Raw genomic sequence first — 23227 nt, 5'->3', positions numbered from 1 at the left:
CTCGCGAGCTGTGTGGGAAAAGTTATGGAAAGAATGATTTTAACGCGTCTGGAATGGTACTTAGAGTTCTACGAAATATATCCAGATGCCATGTCCGGGTTCCGACGAGGCCGCTCGTCAATTGACAATGTAGTTGACTTGGTGACATATGTAGAACACCAGAAGGCCTGCAAACGGTTATCTGCTGCTCTGTTTCTTGACGTTAAAGGGGCATACGACAATGTCACCCACGAAGCCATTCTCAGCGCACTAGAAGGAGTGGGACTCGGTGGCAGGATATATATGTGGGTTCAGAGCTACCTACAGAATAGATCATTTCCCGTGCAGACAGAGAATGGCCCGACACCCGAGTATTACTGCAGCCGAGGAGCACCGCAAGGTGGAGGGCTAAACCCGACGCTGTTCAACCTAACACTTATTGAACTAGTTGGCAAGCAACCAAGCAGGGTACGACTTTCCAATTATGCTGATGATATCTGTGTGTGGACATCAGGTGTGACTCGACTTCAACTTCGCGCTCGACTTCAGAAGGCAGCATCAGTGACATCGTACCACTTACGCAAACAAGGGCTCGAAATCGCAAGTGAGAAGTGTGCAGTCGTGGCTTTCACCAGAAAACCAATGTCCGCTTACGGCATATCAATTAACGGGCAGTTGGTGTCATGCAGCCGGAAACACAGGTTCTTGGAAGTCGTAATCGACCGAAACCTGTCTTGGACACCCCACGTAAACTACGTGAAAAAGCGGCTGACTGCCATTTGTCACTTATTCAGGTTTCTTGCTGGAAAAAGTTGGGGAATGTCTGTCGAGTCTATGTTACAGCTGTACAAGGTATTATTTACTGGATTCCTGCGGTATAGCCTACCTGTTATGTCTAACACGTGCAAAACGAACCTGCGCACAATTCAAAATATTCAAGCCCAAGCGCTTAGGATATGCCTTGGTTTACCCCGCTGCGCATCGACAGCTGAAACAATTGCCATTGCACAGGACTACTCGATCATGACGCACATCACCATTGAAACGATGCGTACGTACCTCAGACAACATGCTAGAAATCCTTCCCACCACTTGGCAACCCTCGCTACTGAGAGGCCCCGCACGAAATTTAGTGCAATTGTCTGTGCTCATCGTGCGTCGTTTACGTAAGGTTTTACGCCTGCTGAGAAACTGGTGTATCCTCCGTGGTGCCTGACACTTCCACAAGTACGTGTTTCAATTCCAGGAATACAGAAAAAATTAAATTTGCCTTCATCAGCCTTAAAACAATCGAGCTTGAGCCATCTGCACGAAACGTACAACAACCACGTGCACATGCATATACAACGATGGTTCAACCACAGCGTCTGGTTCTGGTGGTGCGGTGGTGATTCCAGCTAGAGGAATGACTCTGCGAATCAAACTGTCACATGTCACTACGTCCACCGCGGCATAACTTGCGGCTTTGCGTGGCGCCCTAAAGTACATCAAATCGCAAAGACCGAGTAAATGGGCTGTGTTTTCCGACTCAAAACCAGCCCTACAGAGCATGCAGTCAGTCCTTCGACGAGGTTGCCATGAACAATGAACTTACGAAGTTGTCAAGCTTGTTCACCACGTCACAGAAACAGGCCACGAGGTCAAGTTTCAGTGGCTTCCTGGCCATTGTGGGATCAGTGGCAATGATTCCGCAGACAACGCGGCTCGCACATCGCACCAAGAATAACACACCCTTCCGATTCCTTTGTCAAGGACTGACGCTGCAAAGCAACTTCGTCACCTGGCACGTAGTCTGAGTCTGCAGGAGTGGAACACCCCAAGCATAAGACATACGAGACTATACCAAATAAACCCTCGACTGGAACTTCGACCTCCATCCGGACTTTGTCGAGGTGAAGCTTCACTTCTTTGTCGCCTTTGGTTGGGGGTTGCCTTCACAAAAGCATATAGAGCCCTCATCGAATTGACCGACAATGCGGAATGCGACGTCTGCTGCACCAAAGAAGACATCGACCATCTGATATGCCATTGCCCTCGATTTGCCTCTGAAAGACAGAAGCTTTCGGACGCATTGCGACAATTGGACGATCGGCCACTCTCTGTGCAGATGCTACTGGAACACCGTCATCGCCTTTCATCGGCTCAAAAAGCAGTCAAAGCTGTCTTGTGCTTTTTGAGGACTACAGGCCTATGTGACCACCTTTAACTTTTGTATAGTGCCACCGCTGCATACGCGCCAGCCGATTTACTGAAAATCCTCCTTTTTTTATCTCTCTCTCTCTTTCTCTTCTCTTTCCTCTCTCTCTCATCTTTATGCCCCTTTCCTATTCCCCCAGCGTAGGGTAGCAAACCGGGCATGTGCCTGGTTAACCTCCCTGCCTTCCCTCTTGTTGTTTGTCCTCCCCCCAAGTCACGTAATACCAAATGTGGTATATGTAAAGCTAGCGAAGCGACCAGAAACGCATCATAAGCGTGGTATGTAGTCATGTTCTTACATGACAGGCATGTGATGGTTGTCATGTTTGCACCAGTCATATACCTTCGCCATTCATTCACGTCTCGTAATACCATATTTTGTAAATTGGAAGCTAGCGAAACTACCGCCAGCGCATTATGAGCGTGGCGTGTAGTCACGACTTACAAGACATCTCTGTCATGATTTCCACGTTAGGGCTGGTCACAAATGTTCACCATGCAGTCATGTCATACGATACCAGTTTTGCAATACGTCATGTTAATGAAACCATCGGAAAGGTAGCAAAACTGTGACATGCAAATCATGACCGTCTTGACATATATGGTTTTTATGTTATGATTAGTCACTTATGGTCGTCATACAGTCATGTTATGCCGCATTAGTTTTTGTGTAGATCCCATTATCGAAACCGCAAGGGAGCTAAATGTCGTAGGCGAATAGATAGATAGATAGATAGATAGATAGATAGATAGATAGATAGATAGATAGATAGATAGATAGATAGATAGATAGATAGATAGATAGATAGATAGATAGATAGATAGATAGATAGATAGATAGATAGATGATACGGTGAAACTCGCCGAAGTTCGCTAAAAAATTATTCGCATTTAAAATTCACAGCATATCCACGGAGTGAATCATGGTGAGGGTTTGAAGCATCCGTCTGTTAACTATAAGGAAGGCAAGAACGGGATCTAGTCACTAATTTCCAATTACGTATACACACAATGCCATCTATTGAGCAATTCGTTTCCTAGAGGTGGCTACATACATACTATATACATACGAAAAAAAAAGAACGCCCCCCTTCCCCCGCCCCCCCTCCAAAACAGCTCGTGCTGCACAACCGTTCACTGGTTACCCCGTATGAAGAGGTACTGGACCTCCAAAGTAGTGCCGGTGGGAGATTTCTTATGGGAAAAAGCACCGGCGTGGCTCAGCGGCAGAGACTTCTTATGAGCGTCGTTAAACAATTAAAATTTGTAGTGTGGGCGTGAACTAAAAGCGGACTGTGGACGTCTGTGTCCAAACGGAGTGGTCTGTGTCTCCACGTGCCGTGATTCCAGAGAAAAAAGATGTTCCGTTCGCTTCACTCGCTCTGTTCGCTACCGCCGCTAATGGTGATTTTGTTTCACATGAACTGGAAATGCTTTGCGATTTTCGCTCTGTGACTGGAGCGGCGACCAACGTTTCTTGTCACCTTTCTTTGTGGCAGACATTGTAGAATTTTTCGAAAATGATTTAATGATCTGTGCATTATGATATTGTTACGAGAAGGAGACCGACTCAGAATCGGAGACACAGATCAGCGCCAGCCACACAAATTAGCTCGTACCCGTCTATCTGCTTTGTCCTCTTCATCTCCATGCACTGGCCCGAAGCATGACCCGCGGCAGTGGAGGCACCGTCCCGGTGCTTTAAAGGTCGTTATGTGATGCACTCTTGTAGGGCTTGATCCACGAGACGTGTACAATATCACAGGACCACACAGCAGATGATGATGGATAGATGGAGCTGATCTCACAGTTGACAGGTGCTACTTGACGCAATACACGGTAAGGTCCCGTGTAATGAGACACAAGTTTTTATGATAGGCCCACCCGATGATGAGGGCACCAGAGTAAAACGAGGGTACCGGGAGCGAAATGTACGTCTCTATGTTCCGCATCGCACCGACGGTTGGTTTGCGACGCCATCATACGAGTGCGGGCGAGCTGACGGGCATGATCAGCTGCTCGTGCAATCGCGTCGCGGGCATACTCGCTGGTGGAGGAGGTGTGAGCTGGGATTACTGGGTCCAGTGGTAAAGTCGGCTCTCTCTTACGTGCAATAGGTAGAACGGCGGAAAGCCCACTGTGTCGTGACGGGATGAATTACACGCGAAAGTTGCGTAGGGTAAGGCAAAGTCCCAGTCTTGGTGGTTGGGCGACAATTACATAGCAAACATATTTGTGGAAGTACGGTTAAATCGTTCCGTGAAGCCGTTTGTTTGAGGGTGGTAAGCGGTGGTCAGTGTGTACTGTGTGGAACAAGAACGCACAAAGTCGGCGACGACTTGGGATTGAAATCTACGGCCACAGTCAGTGAGGAGTTTTCTCGGAGCACCGTGAATCAATATAGCGTCCCGTGACAAGAAGTCAGTGACGTCGGTTGCAGAGCTTGTCGGCAGAGCTCACGTAATAGCGTACCGTGTAGCGTAATCTGTAATCACGGCTATTCATTTGTTTCTTAATGTTGATGTGGGAAAAGGGCCAAGCAGGTCTAACCAAACACGGCAAAATGGTTCCGCGCGTATGTCGATTGGTTGAAAATGGCCAGTGGGTAGCGGCGACGGTGTTTAACGACGTTTGCATAACTCACGCGTGGCAGCGTATTGGCGTACTGCTTGAGCAAAGCCTGGCCAGAAGAAACGGCGCCGTAGGCACTTGTACGTGCGACATACGCCAAGTTGTCCTGTCATGGGAGCGTCGTGAAGTTCGGTGAAAACACAGCGTCACAAATGCTTAGGCACAACAATGAAAAGGTCAGGTCTGTCAGGTCGGAAATTGTGGCGGTATAGCACATTCTTTTGAAGGACAAAGTAGTGGACGGAAGCGTCATTTGGGAAGGATGCCGTACAGCTGATGATGTCAAGCAGCACTGGATCGCCTTTCTGTTCTTCCCCAATGCTGAGGAAGTCGGATACTGACAAGATAGAATGCTCCGTGGGCGCGTCAGTGTCCTCAGAACACCGGCAGGGTACCGGGAGAGGCAATCGGCATAATGGTGTAGGCGGCTAGATTTGTACACGACCGAGTAGGAAAACTTTTGCTGACGCAAAGCCCAGCGACCAAGGCGGCCTAATGGATCTTCCAGTGAGTTGAGCCAGCAGAGCGCGTGGTGGTCGGTAACTACAGAAAATGGGCGTCCGTATAGATAAGGCCAGAATTTCGCCACCACCCATACGAGAGCTGAACGCTCACGCTCTGAGATGAAATAATTACGTTCAAAGGCGGATAGGAGGCGGCTGGCGTATGCAATAACGCAATCATGACCACGTTGTTTCTGAGCCAGCACTGCCCCGATGCCATGTCCACTTGCATCTGCACACATTTCCGCAAGGGAAGCAGGGTTGAAGTGCGCCAACATTCAAGGAGTAGTGAGAAGAGCGCCGAGAGTCGAGAACGCAGAAGCCTCTTCGGAGCCCCATCAAAACGGCATGTCTTGCTTGAGGAGCTAAAATTTTTCACGAAGCGTCGGATGGAGGAACATGGCCCGATAAAGCTGCGTACATTCTTCGCAGATCGTGGTACAAGAACGTTTTTGACGGCACTGATTTTTGCCGGGTCTGGTTGTACACCGTTGGCGTCTACTAAATGGCCAAGTACTGCGATTTGGTTGCGTTCAAAGTGACATTTTGACGAGTTGAGCTGCAGGCCAACGCGACGGAAGATGCCTAAGATAGCTGAGATGCGCTCTATATGAGTTTCAAATGTTGGTGAAAAAACGACGATGTCGTCCATGTAGCACTAACAGGTGGACCATTTCAATCCTTTGAGCAGGGAGTCAATCATTCGTTCGAATGTGGCTAGAGCGTTACAAACAAAAATCAATGAGCATGGCCTTGAACTGATATAGGCCATCGGGGGTGATTAACACCGTCTTTTCACGGTCCACTTCATCTACCTCAGTCTTCCAGTAGCCGGAACGAAGGTCTATGGAGGAAAAATATTGGAACCCATGGAGGAAATCAAGGGCATCATCTATTCGTGGCAGAGGGTACACGTCTTTTTTTGGTAATTTTTTTAGGTGTCAGTAATCGACGCAGAAACGCCATGCGCCGTTTTTCTTGCGGACTAGCACGGCAAAAGAAGCCCAAGGACTGCAGGATGGCTCAATGATGTCCTCGGCGAGCATTTTGTCGACCTCACTTTGAATAATGTGACGCTCAGCCACCGACACCCGATATGGACGCCATGTGAATAAGATGCTCATTACCAGTTTTTATGCGACGGGTAATACCAGTAGCTTTCTCCTATGGACGGCCGCTGAGGTCAAAAACGTCGATGTAGGACAGCTTAACCCGGTGGAGCTCGTCAGTCTGCTGTGGCGTTAAGTTGGAAGTAATCATAGACCTAATAGCGCTGTCGGAGCAAGTCTCAGATTGGTGTTAAGCGTAGGGGTCAGAAGGAGCGGCCATCGTGAAAACATCTACCGCGTTGTCTTCTAAGGAGCAGAGCAACGCCAAAGAGATCTCTTGTGGAAGCACTTGAGGGTTAAAGCTAAATTTGACAACTGGGAGGCACGTGGAATTCCCTGCGATGGACAGAATGGCGGGTGGTAATGTAACGCCGCGGTTGATGAGGACATTGGTGATAGGTGTCAAAACATGTTCACCGTCGGGAACTGGTGGTTTTGAGACGAGCGTCTGTGGAGGGAGGCGCGCATGTCCCGTTGTGCAGAGGTGACTCAGCCGCTGTTCAAGAGGTTCTGTTGCGGGCAAGTGTAGATGGAGCGCAGTGTTCGAACAGTCTATGAGAGCAGAATGCGCGGACAGGAAATCCAGGCCTAGGAATATGTCGTGGGGACATTTATGAAGGACGGTGAAGAGAACGGTGTCGATCGCGATGCTTACACGAGTGGAGCTCAATTCAATGATAGATGCTATTCCGCCATCCGCAACACGGACGAACTGAGTGGTCGCAGGTGTGAGAACCTTCTTGAGCTTGCGGCGAAAATCACTCGTCATCACGGAAATTTCATCACCGGTGTCGACAAGAGCAGTCACAAGCACGCGGTCTACTTGAACGTCTAGAAGGTTACATTTCGTCTGTATCGTCATGAGGGGAATATTTGTCAGTCCGAGCGATGCAGCGTCACCTCTGGGGGCTGAAACTTGTAGTTTTTTGTCGGGGAACCTCGTGGGAAGGCGGGGGAAGATGATCGGCAGGGCAGTGTAGAACGAGATTGGCGACGTTGGGGGGTCGGAGAGCGGGAGTAGCGGTGTTCAGTAGCAGGTTCCTATGCAAAATGGTCGTGGCTGGTCTCATGGCGATAGAAAGGACGTGCATGGAAAGTACGAGGGGCAGCTTGTGCAGGACCTCAGCGACTTCTGCAATCGTGAGAAATGTGCCCAATTTGGTGGCGCGAGAGGCACATCGGCTTGTCATCGTGTGTTCGATATGCGGACGGATTACGAAACATTCAGCGAGAGCTGGTCGGGAAGGGGCGTGCAGGCGTGTATTGGGGCTGGAAGTCGGTATGGGGAGGTGGTGAAATAGAGCGAATTCCCAAGCTGGCAATTTCCTGGCAACGACTGCTTGAATTAAGGGCAACGTAATGGAAGGAGAGGGGTCATGGGACGTTGGACCCACTTTAGCCGGATCAGCCGCATCAAGTTCCCGCCGCGTCAAGTTGTCACAGGTGTCTGGTGGTTGATATGCGTCGAGACACGAAGACGTCGTGGCGGTATTCTGAAGACGCTGGAACTGACAGGAGTTGCGCCTGGTTTTAGGTGGTTGGAGCCGGCGGCATTATGATGGCACCAACAGATGACACGTTGTGTGAACAACAATGCGTCAACCAACAAGTTGAACGCATCGTCGGCGACACCCTTGAGTATATGCGCAACTTTGTCAGGCTCGGACATGTTTTCGTCGGCCGTGCGGCATAGGACGAGGACATCTTGAATACAGCTTCTGTAGGGCTCGGTGGTAGTTTGCGCGCGAGTTGATAGCTCATTCTTTGCGGTTTGTCAACCACCAAACGGGTTTTCAAAAAGCTCACGGATCTGTTCTTTGAAGCTGACCCAGATTGTAATGTTGTGCTCATGGGTATCGAAACATACACGAGGGTTTCAGTCGAGGTAAAAGATAACGTTCGCGAGCATGACCTTAGGGTCCCACCTGTAAGTGGCACTGACTCGTTCGTAGAGGCGTAGCCATTGGTAGACTTCTGAACCCCCGTGGCCCGAGAACCCGCAAGGGTCTTTGAGGGCGGGAAGTGTCACGAAAGTTGTTTCGGCCACTGGGTTGGCAGGCTGGGCAGGAGGCCGGGCGACTGGAGAGTATCTAGGCGAGCCTGGAGTGGTCATGTCGAAAACTGCAAGTGAGCGTTGGCTTCGGAAGTCCCGTGGCGAGGACGGGGATCTCACCACTCCACCAAATATGTCACGAGAGGGAGACCGACCCAGAATAGTAGACACAGATATATTTTCAGCCGGCCGGTTAGGCGAGCAGCACCAGCCACACAGCTTAACTCACGACAGTCTATCTGCATTGTCCTCTTCACCTCCATGCACTGGCACGTAGCAATATTGTTACGGGGTTGGTGACTTCCGTACAAAATGCATTTACAAAGGAAAAACCACAGGCAAGAGTCACAATGGCTCTTTTGCACACTCGCGTGCCTGTCAGCTGCTTGTGTCCTTCCTCTTCCCTTACTTCATCTCCGTAACAGGACTCCCGGGCGTAGAAGCGCCGGCTCGGCGCGAATCTGGAGAAGTGCGACAGAAGTAGGGTGTCATGCGCGAAACGTGGGCAATGTCAAAAAGTGACGAACTTGGTGATGTATTGGAGTGCTATGGCATACAGCATTTTAGCCTCCATCGAAAATGCAGCCGCCGGAGCCGGGATTCAATCCCGCGATAGGAACAGAGCAAAATGGGTCAGGGAACAAACGGGCGTTAAGAACATCATTGTTTAAATACAAAAGAAATGTATAGGGGCCAGACACGTAGCGTGTAGGCAGGGTAACCGCTGGTCATTAAGGGTAACTGACTGTATTCTAAAAGAAGGTAAACACACGAAGGAGAGACAGAAAGTTATAGGTGGGCCGATGAGAATAAAGTAAAAAATATTCACAGGCCTAACGTGTCACCAGAAAGAACAGGACCGGGTTAATTTGCGATACAAGAGATGCCTCGGCCCTGCAGTGAACAAAGTGAGGCTGATGGCGATGATGATGCTATTACGTTTCAATACAAATTAACATTCCTAATAATGAATAATCTCGTTAAAAATACGACCAAGTGAGTGCCAAAGAGTAGTATAATATTATACGATTTATACAGTGATGAAAGCATAACACACTCAGCCACACACGTAGCCTACATTATTTAGAAAGTTTCATTCAGGCTTGCAGCCCACAAGGAAGCCAGCAGCGCGCTTTTGTGGCACGTAACGCACTGAAGCAGCTTTGCCATGGGTCCAGATTATGTCTCAACTCGAAGTTCAAGTCTCGTTGGAGATTTGTGTGTAGCCTGCATTCACAGAGGACATGACTGAAATCTTCTGGGATGTTACGTCGGACACACAATGGTGAGTCCGACAGTCCAGTCTTGTTCAATAGTACAGGCCTCTGTACAAGATCAATCTAATGTTTCACATCGGTAGGCTGGGAAACCTTAAGAAGCAAGAAGAAACATGCTTGCACAATATCTGTTTGAACGTACCATACACAAACTACGACCAAGTGAGCTTTCAATAGTATTTTATTCATGTTTGAGCCAAATGTTACCATATAAGGGTACTTGCTTGGTTGAGTTGGTAGCTGTTTCTTGTTAACCACTGCGCACTGCTTAAAGGCGAACACTTGAGAGAAAGAGCTTGACGGACACTATCGCAAACTTTCAACTGAGTTTATTGGATGTACACACGATGCTTTTATGCAATCGCGTTTCACGGTTACTAAATAAAGTTTACAAAAATGAATTACACAATATTTTTTGAAAACAGTACAACTAAAATGACAAGTCATGCAGAGGTAACCCGCACTTACCGCTCATCTTGCATTACGGGTTAAGATACATCATTTCTTGTCGCGTCAGTGCCAAGGAAGCCATATAGACATAGTCATGTACCAGGTGGATAATCTCGGACACCTCAAATATTTCGCGCGTCATTTGATTATTAGGCCTAGCGACCACCTTAATTTTAGAGAAATGGGGATGAAATTCGCATTCTCGACAATGCAAGTCTAGGTGGCTTTGCACCAATTTATGCGTTGTTGTAGTTCTCCCGCAGTCTTTCGTTAGGGCACCTGCCCACCTGGCCTACGTGTTTCTTCTCACATGTGAGTGGAATCACGTGCGCCACTTTTTCAATTCAAGCCACAAATTTGTTTCTGTGGTTAGTTGTGCGCGCACTTGTTTCCTTCACGTTTTTCTACTTGGGATGAAAAGGGATGACAACTCATGGCGTGCCGTAAAACGACTTTCACTGGCCAATCCATGGGCTCCAATCTTTTTTAGACGATCGAAGACATCGTGAAAATAGAGTATCGTCGCGGTCCTGCTCAACTTACCATTTTCTTTTAGGAATTTTTGCTGCTTTTGCTCCTTCTGTGACTTTTATATTGATTTTAATAGAAAGTTAGCCAATGACCTAGCGATGCTATTGGCATACTCAGTCTGCTGAAGACGACCAAGTTGGGCCTGAAAGCTTTCTTCTATCAAGTGATGGCAAGACTTCTGGAAACCATTCTTTGAGCACATGCTTGCAAGCCCTCTTTTCGCAAGTTTCAAGTGACCGGGAGATGTCACGCACGACGATACACCTGACGACAGGCAACCACGCTCACACACCCATTTATTCTCCGTGCTACATCCAGACCACCGGTGTCCCGCTTCCCTTCGTCCCGCGCGCCCCTTCTGTGTTTTCGTGACACTCATGCGCTACCTATCCCTCAGATACAGAAGGAGAGCAAAGGTTTACTGGCGCACGGCTCATATTTTCAGCACACACGAAATCATGAAAGCTTAGCCGCAAGTCCGGAAAGCTCATAGTTTCCTCCTCCGCCAACTCATGGATCAGCGTCAAGGATAGACCACGCTGACTCAACCTGACGGCGAGAAACTTCAATTTCTGAATCTGTGTGTCAAGTTGCCAGTCCTCTGTTATACTACCCCCCCCCCCCCCCAAGCTCATGCCTCTCACTTTCCTCTGTTTCTTCCCCTATCTTTAACCTCCTTCTCCCCCAAGTGTCGCGGTTGTGGTGTCCTCGCCCGAAAGACAGCTACTGCGTAACTTAACCCCACCCTTCACCCTCCTTCAATTCAAGAATCTCTTCTCAGTTTTCCCTGAAAGGTTTTCAGTACATAAACCACCTAGTTCAGGCCACTACCCGATATCACCACTGCGGAATCATCGTCGTAGCGAAACATTCTATTCACCCACGTCATATCTGAAGAGCTATAAAGAGCGCTGTCATACTGTGCGGATGATCGTGCTGGGCCTGGAGGAGTTCTGGTCGCAGAGCTAAAGGCACCACAAGAAGGTACTTTGCTCGAAGCGGCGAGAAGTTTTTCTTTTGCAGAAGGCCGTTTCGCAGTGAAAATTACGTTAGTGCCCGTTTCAATACCTTAGGAACAACGGAGGTTCTGCCCTCAAGGTATTCAATTAGGCCCCTAAGTTCCGAGTAAGCCCGCTGGTGTTCAGCGAAGTCGTCGGCATTTATTGTTTCCAAGAATTAGTCGTCATTCAGGTCTTCGGGCAGCGGTGGGTCGATGGGGGCCCGTGACAGGCAGTCGGCGTCGCAGAGTTTTTTGTCGGACTTGTAAATGACGGTAATGTCGTAGCATTTTTGAAGTCTCAGGGTCCATCACGCAAGGCGACCTGAAGTGTCCTTTAAGTTAGCTAGCCAACACAATGCGTGGTGGTCGCTCACAAATTTTAATTGATTGATATGTGGCGTTTAACGTCCTAAAACCACCATATGATTATGAGAGACGCCGTAGTGGAGGGCTTCGGAAATTTTGACCACCTGGGGTTCTTTAACGTGCACACAAGTCTGAGCGCACGGGGCTACAGCATTTCCGCCTCCATCGATAATGCAGCCACCGGAGCCAGGATTCGATCCTGCAACCTGCGGGTCAGAAGCCGAGTACCTTAGCCACTAAACCACCGTGGCGGGGCATGAATGTCAATGTTAAATGAAATGAAAGAAGCTCAAGGAAACTTTCTGCATTCACCAGCACCTGCCCTGTGAATAATGAAGCACCGTACATGGCTTAAAAGTGTGGCAGTCTGGGCTAGTTGGTATGATATGACGATAGTTATAACGCGAGAACATATCGTGCCCTTCTTGTCTCTTTGTCGTACTTCTTTTCTCGCCATATAACTATCGTCGTACATAGCTGTACGTTTCTCGACGGAAGCCATTATCGCCTTATGGGGCAGTGAATAAAAATATCCCTTATATCGATCGACAAAGCATCGAAACTGGCTGTGTTATCTTTCAAATATGAAATTATCCTTTGCGTGTTCCTAACCAATAATGGTCCATCCACCTTCAGGCCATCCACCTTGCAAGTACAAAACCACTGACTCTCACCAAGTTCCTCTCTCCGATACTATGACACAGAGTAGACACTCAGCCTTGTGCGTTTTAGCCGCGAAAAGCAAATGTAAATTAGGGGCCCAGCTCTTGTTTATCAAGTTTGATACCCTTGTCAAGTCAAGCTTGTCGAGATTGCGGATGCTAGCTGTATTCCTGTACAGCTAAGGTGGTCGCTATAGGCACAATAATCAGATGACGCGCGAAATATTTGAGGCGTCTAAGATTATCCGCCTGGAAGATGATTTGCGTCAGCATGGCTTCTTTGGCACTGACACAGAGAGAAACGATGTATCTTAACCCGTGATGCAAGATGTGCGATAGGTGCAGGTTACCTTCGCATGACTGGTCATAGGAAGTATACCGTTTTATATTTTTTGTAATTTATTTATGTAAACTTTTTTCGTAACTACGAAACGTGATTACACAAAAGCATCATGTGCCCGTCCAATAAACTCAGTTGAAAGATCGTGCTTGTGTCTGTCTTCCCTTTCAAGTGTTCTTCTTTTAAGCAGTGCGCAATAATAAAATGTTACCAAGACTTCGTCGCAGAGAAGTGTGCTTGGCGAACACACTCGGCCATCTCTGTAAAGCGGCAGATGCCATAAGGTGTTCCCTTGTGACGCCAGAAGTGCACGAAAGTGTGACCTGGGCATAAGCACAATACAAACATCAAAGGTCGCATATTGTTTTTCAGTGCTGTGTTGAACACTTGCTTCATAAGTTAGTAAAAGATCGTAGCTTCAGTGCCTGCCGACGGCATGTTGTCTTTTCGTCGACTTTGCTTTCTTCACGTCTGTATCACAATTTTTACAATACACCTAAAACGGTACAATTAACGCTCTGTGTACCTTCCTTGTCTTAATGATTTGCCAGTGGTTCTTAGGTTATGGAAAACTGAGAGGCCCTAAAAAATTTCCTTCGTGTATATATATATATATATATATATATATATGCGTGTGTGTGTGTGGTGTGTGTGTGTGTGTGTGTGCATATAACAGTCTTAGGTGCTTAGCTGGTCCGCTGGGTGAAATTTAGAAATTAAAAACACTCTTTCACGATGATCGGTGGTTTGTCATATTTGTAGTGGCGCTGCCTGAAATCGGTCCGCCGACACCGTGCACCAACGCTGGGAAAAGGTCGCAAACATGGGGCATGTATTTGCTCTTGATACCGAAACGTGTCGTAAACTATAGTTTCAGCAAACAATAGTTTCGCCAATGTAAACTATATTTCACCAATATTGGCCGACATACGCTATAGCCTGTGAATGTCAAGACTGAATCTTTACAGGTGCAGCGGTTAGGTAGTTCACGAAATGCACACTCGCGCACCGACGAAACGGGCTATCCAGGTCATTAACTAACAAACCGGAACCTCCCTTCACTTACTCAGTTCTTTCGCACTGAGCATTTCATGGCACACCGAAACACTACAATCTGGACTGGGTACGATTTCGGATCGCCGCTTCTTTGCTCCTTTGAAGAAGAAACCTTGTGCGCACAATGGTCAAACAAGCACGGCAGCCGCGATGAACAGCAGGTACGCTGCTGCGGCGGCGGCCCACCAGCACGGCGCTGCCATCGCTTGACAGCTGCAGGTCGAGTCGAACGTGTAGGAGGCGCAGTGCTCGTGAATCAGTGGCCCCGACATCTTCTCCGTGTAGGTGCGGAAGAAGTCCCGCCCTTCCTCGCCGCACAGCTCCGGCATGTGCACGTAGTAGCAGTGCACGTACTCGTTGAATGTGCTGCGTCACGAGGAGAGAAGTGGTCAACAACAATTCAGTGCGGGCTCTCACCGCCGTTACCGGATCAGAAAACTGACGCCATTTTATGCAGGAGCTCTGCTACAACGTTATTGTAATAAACTCAGTGTCAAAGCTCCGTATCTCCGCCAGCAGAGGAGGATGTACCGAGCGGCGGTCGCGAGAACTGCCGACTCTGCAGTCTAATCTTGTGTTTTTATCTTGTGCACGGGCTGCCACTAATTTTGCGTAGGCACTGTAATTTTGCGCTTCTCTCGGCGCATCGTCTACTACGGTGGCGTACTGTATGTGGCAGCCCGCCGCGCTGTTAGAGGTGGCTTTCTTCGTGTTACAAGTATTAAACTTAAACATTTATCATGCTTCAGATCGACATTTTCCCGTCCCATTTGTGCACTGCTTATGTGATACGCACAAGGTCGCCTATATGCATTGGCCTGGATGGTTGTCTAAGAATTGATGTTCAGCCCATATTTCAGCTATTTGAATTGCGTTAAACCTCAAAGTACCAGACATTCTAGCACAATCAGTATTTTCAGCGTAGTTGAATGACGATGACCACTACCAAATTAACCATACTCATCTTAGACGAAAAACGACCCAAAATGTCTGTGAAAGCCTCAAGAAAGTTGACTTACTGGGATGCAAAAAAAACTCTAAAAACGACCGGTACTCATGTTTTATACTATTCACACACAAAAGAAAAATAGTCACAGCTTTGCCATAAATGTTAAGTAACGAACGCTATATCAACAAACTGGAAGGTCACGCGAAGATTGGCAAGGACATCGAAGCGTGCCCCGCATTTTTCACGCACAAATGACGCATGAAACGATCTCGTGTGTACAGATGAAAGCGAATAAGCGACTCAGTTGTTACTTCGCTGTGCCTAAAAAGCGTGCTATTTCCACAAACGGAGGATGTGCAGCGAGTGCAGTGACCTTTGTGCGCCTGGTAACTAGAACAGAATCGTTTCGGTCAGAGCCCAAGGCGCACGATCCTCTGCACCGCGAGATAAGGGCTCGCGCGTGAGCGTCCACCCCTCCTCTCCGCGGGGCAAAGTAGGCGTGGGAGATGAGAGCGCGCGCCGAAGCATCATGACGATCTGGCAACGCGCGCTCATTGCGCGATGTCGCTGGTAGGGCTCAAAACGCTACAATTCCCCCAAGATGGCATCGGCAGCGGTAAGTGGTAGTTATAAATAGCTTGCAGTTTGAACGTTGAAGGAGGTGCTCCTTCATGGCCCAGAGGTCAAAGCCTCGCACTCACGATTCAGTGGTCGAACTTTCAATTCAGTGCACCGGAGTTTGTTTTGGACTATTTTACTTTCTATCATTTTCCTATATATAACAACGTAAACATATACGGTGAGTGACGGCGACACCAACAGCAAAGTTCAGCCGAGAGTGTACATATAAATGCTATCGCAACAAAAACGTTCTCAGAAAGCACAATATGATAAAGTGCGACAATATGGCCTTTCGGATAAAGTGCAAGGCTAGAAAAAAGATTTTTTTTTTACGATTGTGGGTCTGCTAGCGCGTCCCCACAGGGCGAGAGACGGGGGGCTGTGTGCTCCTTAAGCTGCTTATCGAAGCTTTAACTTGGCTACTGATACTGTGTAACCATGTTCACAAAAAGGCTACAGGACAAAAATAAAATATTTATTTTATTAATAATAAATTTATCGGTACTTGAAGTGGTGTAGTCACTTCGTTGCCGCTCATGGAAACCAGTGCAAAAGAATTCGGCCTATCGTACTGCAGATAACTCTGCTCCTCCTCTGTATACGCTTCATAGATGGCGAATGCGTTTTCGTGCAAGAAATTATACAGTGCCATAAAGAGTCTCAGACGTGACGTGTGAACAAAACGCTCCGTTCGCGGTAACCACTGGCACGTCCCCGGCGTTGATCCCAACATGTGCCAGCCGCGGGTCAGGAACCCTGCCGTGGAAGCAAGATTTGACTGCAGCGCCACTTGTTCTCGCGACCACCACGCGGACCACCTCCTAAGCGCCACTTTGAAAATGAGTTTATTTGAGCAACGTTGCTGCCTGGTCTGTGCCTGGTCTAAATGCACCTAGTGGATATGGATGTCCACGTTCGTTAGATACGAAGGGGTGCTTTTCGGCCTCGAATGGTTCCTCCTGCTAATGTAGGAATATCGAAAAACGCGCACATTAGTCGTTTATTTACTTAGAAGGAGGAAAGTACAAGACACTTTTTCATTTATATTCATCAATCATTCAAAGCCAACTCTTACACACGTTGTGTTATTGTATTCAATTGAGACCATTAACGCAGTTATCCACCGCTATGCGAAAATATCACCGAGAAACTGCTTAACTGCTTCGCTGTAAAACAATCGTTACGAACTTGTACCAGCTGTATACTCGGTAGCTTCAACGCGAAGAAGGGAGGGTGGCCTGTTCTTTTGAGCACCTGAAGTTATTGATCTTAAAAAAATATAATGTAATGGGTAATCAATGCAAGGAAACGAACAGTATATCCCTTTGGTGAGACAAAGAAAGTATTTCTGTGCAGCCATTGCACTTACCAGCAAGTCCTTCGCAGACCTTCCTCGACGTTCGCGGCTTCTGTGATGTCTGTGGACGCTTTCGACCACTGGATCATGCTCTTGTACTTCTGCGAGCACTTGCCGCCTTCCACGAAGAGACTCTTGAAACACGGTGCCAGCCGCAGGTAGTCTGCACCAGAGGGCACAACACAGCACTATTTATATGGCCTCTCAACCACTTCGAGATCGAAGACAGGAGAATGGTTTCTTTTGCGCCATCACTACGCTTTCTACATGAAGAATACCTTCTTGGCCACTTATTTCTCCAGAAAACACGGTCAGATAAGAATGCTGTGGATGGAGAGGGTCCAATTACAAACAAGGTTCAGTGAAAAATTGGATTTAAAAGAGGTGAAAACTGTTGAAGAGCGGCCGTTACAGTATTCATTTTGAAAAGGGCAGCGCAACAACACGGGGAAAGAAAGATGGAGAGGCAAAGAGCGCTAACTAACAACTGATCTTTTATTGCCGTCACCTGTGCATATGTATGTGCCACGACATTGCAATGTCACAGAGGTGGTGCACGCCGTCCGCATGAAGCCCTACTATGAAAGGTGATCGGAACACGAAGGACGTCATGCAAGCATCCTTTCATTATCTTGCACATCAGGACGATGCGTATAGAAGGGGGGCAATGCCGCAACATTTTGGGTGCATTAAAATAAAGCACCCTTCACCGTGCCGTAGAGAAACCGTGGTGGCACGAGCACCTGTCCAGACGCAGCTCGCATGCGCCATGCACTCGGGCCTTCTGGTGAAGAGAAAAAAAGGGGTGTTCAGGGAATTTCGTTGGACTTCGACGGACTCGCAGTTCTCTACAGTTGCCATAACTTGAGGGCACAAGTTTGCCATAATAAATAAGTTGGTTTTACAAGCCTGTGTAAGTGTACTGCAGTATCGCTACAATATAGGAATCATTTGCGCATACATACAGTATTGGGCAAATATAATGAATTTGTCAGCACGTGATGCAGTCGAGAATTTCTTTGTGTCTTGTTTTATTCACACTGCTGAAGAACCGGTGCAATTCAATTCTGCGGTGTAGTAAAAATACGTGCACTGTATATTACTTGTTACGTAGTGATTATAACCATGCATAGACATTTTTCATAACATCTGTTCGTACCACATTTGCCTGCACCTCAACCGGCTTTGAAAACCTTGTGTGATCTACGTCTGTAGTTAAAAAGTTTAAGATTTCGATGCGAATACGTTTATTACAAAGCCAATTGATTCCGTTCATAAATGATTCGCAAAAAAAAAGCATTAAATATGCTAGTTATAATTATATGCGAAAAGAAAAAAAAGCAAAGTGAGGCGTTGTTTGTATTTGCACAGAAGGGCTCGAATGGCGAGAATCAAGTAGCTATTATCACTACACTGGCAAAATAGCATTGAACATCGTATCAATTAGCAATTAAACAAAAAAAAGCTTGAATGCTTTCAACTACACCCCTGTTACTGCAATGGCTCTGTGGAGCAGCATTTATCCATGCAATAGCTGCGTAAAACATCACCCACCCTCCGTAATTCCGTCCCAATGGTAGTAATTAATTTCACAGCACACAGAAAAGTTGCACACATGCCGTAATTTCGACTTTTCTTACGCACAAAACAGCATCGCGCAATAGCCACGCCTTTCAAGTCGCCGGAAAACTTCAAGTGGCGTAAAGTCTACTGCGAGCTGCGCCGCCTGTCGGCGACGACATGAAGTATGTCGTTATCCACCCCTCAGTGAGCACACTGCCCCATTCTAGTAAACTGCAGCAATACTTCGGACCTCGCTCCTGCTTTCGTGGGGTTGCTTCTACCACGGCCGCTGGATATGTGCTGGATGAAAAAGCGCGCGCTTTTTCATCGAGCAGCCGTGCTTTTACCATAGCAAAAATGCAGCCTCGCAAAGCAATCCTCTCGGTGCAGCATGCCAAGATCACAGCACAGCGCTGAAGTCACCCGCACCGACCGAAAAACTCATGCGCACGTGTGTCGCCGCTCTCGCTGGAACAGCACGAAAGAAAGAAATCTAAGGCGGTGGTGGTAGTAGTGATTAGGTGAAGAGTAAGCCGCTTATTATATGTCAAGCACGTCTTAGCGTACTTCGGCGAGTTTGACTGTATCTATCTATCTATCTATCTATCTATCTATCTATCTATCTATCTATCTATCTATCTATCTATCTATCTATCTATCTATCTATCTATCTATCTATCTATCTATCTATCTATCTATCTATCTATCTATCTATCTATCTATCTATCTATCTATCTGTCTGTCTGTCTGTCTGTCTGTCTGTCTGTCTGTCTGTCTGTCTGTCTGTCTGTCTATCTATCTATCTATCTATCTATCTATCTATCTATCTATCTATCTATCTATCTATCTATCTATCTATCTATCTATCTATCTATCTATCTATCTATCTGTCTATCTATCTGTCTGTCTGTCTGTCTGTCTGTCTGTCTGTCTGTCTGTCTGTCTGTCTGTCTGTCTGTCTATCTATCTATCTATCTATCTATCTATCTATCTATCTATCTATCTATCTATCTATCTATCTATCTATCTATCTATCTATCTATCTATCTATCTATCTATCTATCTATCTATCTATCTATCTATCTATCTATCCACGAGATTTAGCTCTACTGGCCGTTTGAATAATGGGATGGATCTATACCAAACTTGGTATGGCATAACATGGCTGTATGAGGAGCAAAAGTGACTAGTCATAACACGAAAATCATGACATTCATGCCATGAACGGAATACCATGTTAATGGTATTGCTGCTCCTGCTGTGGTTTCGTTCGCATGACGTATCGCAAAACTGGTATGGTATGACATTACAGCATGGTGAGCATAAGTGAAAGGCCCTCAGTGGAAATCATGACACGCGTGTCCTGTAAGAATATGACTACAAGCCACACTCATAATGTGCTCGTTGTCGTTTCGCTTGGCTTCACATACGGCAAATTTTGTTTTACGTGACGTGAATAGATGACAAAGGTATGTGACTAGTGCAAACATGATAATCATGTCTTCCGTGTCACGTAAATTAAACATGTCTACATGCTACGCTCAATAGTGTGCTCGAGGCCATTTCACTAACATCACATATACCAAATTTGCGTTGAGTGACGTGGGTGGATGACAAATGTACATGACCGTTGCAAGCATGATAATTATGATATGCGTATAATGTAAGAACATGACTGCATACTACGCTTATGATGCGCTCACGGCCGTTTCGCTAGCTTCACATAAACCAAGTTTGGTATCACGTGACGTGAATAGACGACAAGCACAAATGTCAGGCGCAAATTGATGACTATGACTTGGAAGTCGGGTATACGGCATAATTTATGCGCACCTAGTAACGTGTTGCTGTTTATTGTGGCAATATAACCTTCTTCATTCGTGCTTTGCATATCATCGATTCGCACTATACGTGGGATATACCAATTTTTTCGGCAGCCCTTGAGAGAGCACGGCGCCGAGGCCCTCGCAATGCGAGCTGCAGAGTGAAAAGTGTGACGGAAGTCACTTGTTTTTGCAGCGTGGCTGTTAAAAGAAATGGGCCCGCCGGCGTCTCGTGTAGTCGGCGTCACCACTCGTATGACCGCGTTGTTGATAACCAACTGGAGTTCTGAATGTGCATTGTTATGCAGCTGTTGCCCTTCAAAGATGAGGCAATGAGTTAAAAGCCTACAGTGAGCGTCGGCCTTCACAGTTGCGAGTTTAGTTTACATCCCTTGAGGTTGAAAACGGTCATTTTCGAAGCTCACGACCACTTCTCCGTAAATGGTTGGCGCCGCAGCTTCGTTGTTTTCCTTCGCCACTGTGCTGTTGCGTGTCTCAGCGAAGGAAGCCTAGAATTCTTAGACGAGAACGGGAGCATCTACGGCTCTTAATGCGTGAGGCAGTGGTAAGTCTCATGTACGACAGTCACAACTATCGGAAAGCAGCTCGTGGCCCACAGTTCTCACTGGAGCTTGAAGAGTCGAGAATTAGACGTGCCTGACACAGTGACATGATTTATTTTTTGGATTATTGCTTCCAGTTGACGTTTTGCGCGTGGTAACTTCATCTTTAGAGAAGTTTTTTTTTTTCGGTATGATTGCGGTATAGGCCGACCCGCGCTGTGTGAACGATACTCGTGTGTACGCGTCGTGACAAAAATGGCAAGAACGACTCGGAGGTGCTTCATCGGGCCAAATAGCTATACTATGTAAATAATAGAAGCACTTAGCGTATTTGCAGAAGAAAACAGCCTCGTGGCGATTAACCAGCTGATTCATGCCGTTGCTCTCTTGCATTCAGCGGATCGAACATGAAGTGCAAAGCTTCAAGTTTACTGTATATTCACAACAACAGCCGTAATGATGCGGCGAATGGCAAACAGGCACTCCACAAGCGAGTACCGCGGCATGTTGGCTCATAATCAGCAAAAAATGAAATTGGGTGACCCATAGGCTCGCAATTCAAAGTTGAACGCGATATCGAAATCCGGCCCCTGGTGCACCCTTCAACCGCTAAGTGCATACTTATTCATATGCTTTGTTACATGCACACGCACGCACACAAACACGCACACAGTAAATTAAACCAGCGCACGCTATTATCGCCGAATGGGCTAGTTTTTGTCGTGACACCTGTCGAACAAAATGCGTTTAAAGGGCCCTGAAACAGTTTTGCAAGTAACCATGGAATAAATTCACTAGAAGAGCTTATTGCCTCATGAATTCAACGCCGAAAAAATTTTAAGAATCTGTCCAATGCGAGTGGAATTACAAAGGTTTGTCGCATGCTGCAATTGCATTACCTCATCTCTCGTCCTAACGAAAGCGCTGGAAGCTAAGCAGGGAGGGGTAGCAGGGCAAAGAAACTACCGCGCCTCGTGACCTTGAGCACTTTTTTTCTGCTTCAAATGCGCGGCTTTTCGGTGTGATTACGCGCACACGCGTGGACAAGTAGCGGCCTCCCATGGCTATCTCTGTAACTTGATTTTTCAGTCACAGACGCACAGATGATTTTTCGCTCACAACCGACGGGGCCAACGCCGGCGGTGGGTTTTCTGCGACACGAGCTCTTCAAGGCTATCGCGGTAAATGTTCCGCTTTCCCAGCTCAAATGGCGGCGGCGATACCGCCCGACGCGTTTGAAATCTGCTCGCCTCGCGCATGCGCCAGCCACCGTAACATTGGGGATATGAAGTCCTCTACTCTTCCCTCCTTCCGGCTTCACAAGGTGTGACCTAACGGTCTCTTTTCAATATATTTTTTCCTCCATTATGAAACAGTCTGAATCGACCACACCCTCTGCTGCGCCTATCCCCAGTTTCCCGAGAGCTTGCCATTAGGGCCGCAGCGCGGCATCGTCATCGCTTCGCAATCTTGACGTTGGGTCCCTATATCAAATATTATTGTGCTGAACTGGTTTTAATTGAATAGTTTGTTTGTTTCTATCTTTCTTGCTATTTTTTGAGGTACCAGATTGCAGAAACTGAAATCGTAACAGGGAATCACAAAACTGGGTCCAGCGCGCGCTGGTAAACAATCTCGAGGGCATGGTATTTTTCGTTAGTCGGAATTCCTCCTGTAGCAGTCCTGTGGCCGTATAACGTACTTCTATTCCATATTCCGTTTTCCCTGTTAGTCACGCACGAGGCGCCGCCCATGCCGAAAGCTCCTACGTTTTTCGAATTTGGCCAATGAAAAGCGCTCGTTACACCCATAGTGTGTAACCAATACAAGTGCGGCAGTTGGCCTAGTTTACATAGAAATCTAGAGAAATCTCGAGTATTTTCTGGGTACTATGAGAAGAAAATTTTAAGGGCTTTAGTGACTTTCTGGCAAAACGTTGCAAAGGAGCCGTATACTCAAGTTATTTTTTATGCGAGTGCAAAAATCTATAGTATTTTTTGGGTATTTTGAAGAGGAAAATTTAAGGACCTTAGCGACTTTGTGGCTTAGAGCGGTGACGGGGTCGTGTATTGTATTCATTTTATTCGCGAGCAAGCAATAAAAAAGCCATCCCAAGTAAATTAAAGGAAATTTGATTCATAGGTTTCTAGCGCTCACATGAATGAATTATATTGCTAAAAGTAAATGATAAACTTTTG

The 23227-nt window shown here is 47.0% G+C and overlaps 1 protein-coding gene across 1 annotated transcript in view; it reads right to left on the bottom strand.

Annotated features, from left to right (window-relative positions):
* Positions 1 to 14208: 14208 nt before the first annotated feature.
* Positions 14209 to 23227, bottom strand: part of LOC119164028 (uncharacterized) — a 95348-nt gene continuing 86329 nt past the window's right edge. The window contains exons 4-5 of the mRNA XM_075888781.1: positions 17093 to 17243; positions 14209 to 14519 (exon numbers count right to left, since the gene is read on the bottom strand). Of these exons, the coding sequence (XP_075744896.1) occupies positions 14282 to 14519; positions 17093 to 17243 (389 nt within the window). The 3' untranslated portion in view covers positions 14209 to 14281. The remainder of the gene's footprint in view (positions 14520 to 17092; positions 17244 to 23227) is intronic.

Source organism: Rhipicephalus microplus, chromosome 3 (assembly GCF_043290135.1).
Source record: "Rhipicephalus microplus isolate Deutch F79 chromosome 3, USDA_Rmic, whole genome shotgun sequence".
NCBI classification, from domain to species: Eukaryota; Metazoa; Arthropoda; class Arachnida; order Ixodida; family Ixodidae; genus Rhipicephalus; species Rhipicephalus microplus.
Note: the sequence above shows the minus strand (reverse complement) of the source record. Positions and strands in the feature narration are given on the sequence as shown.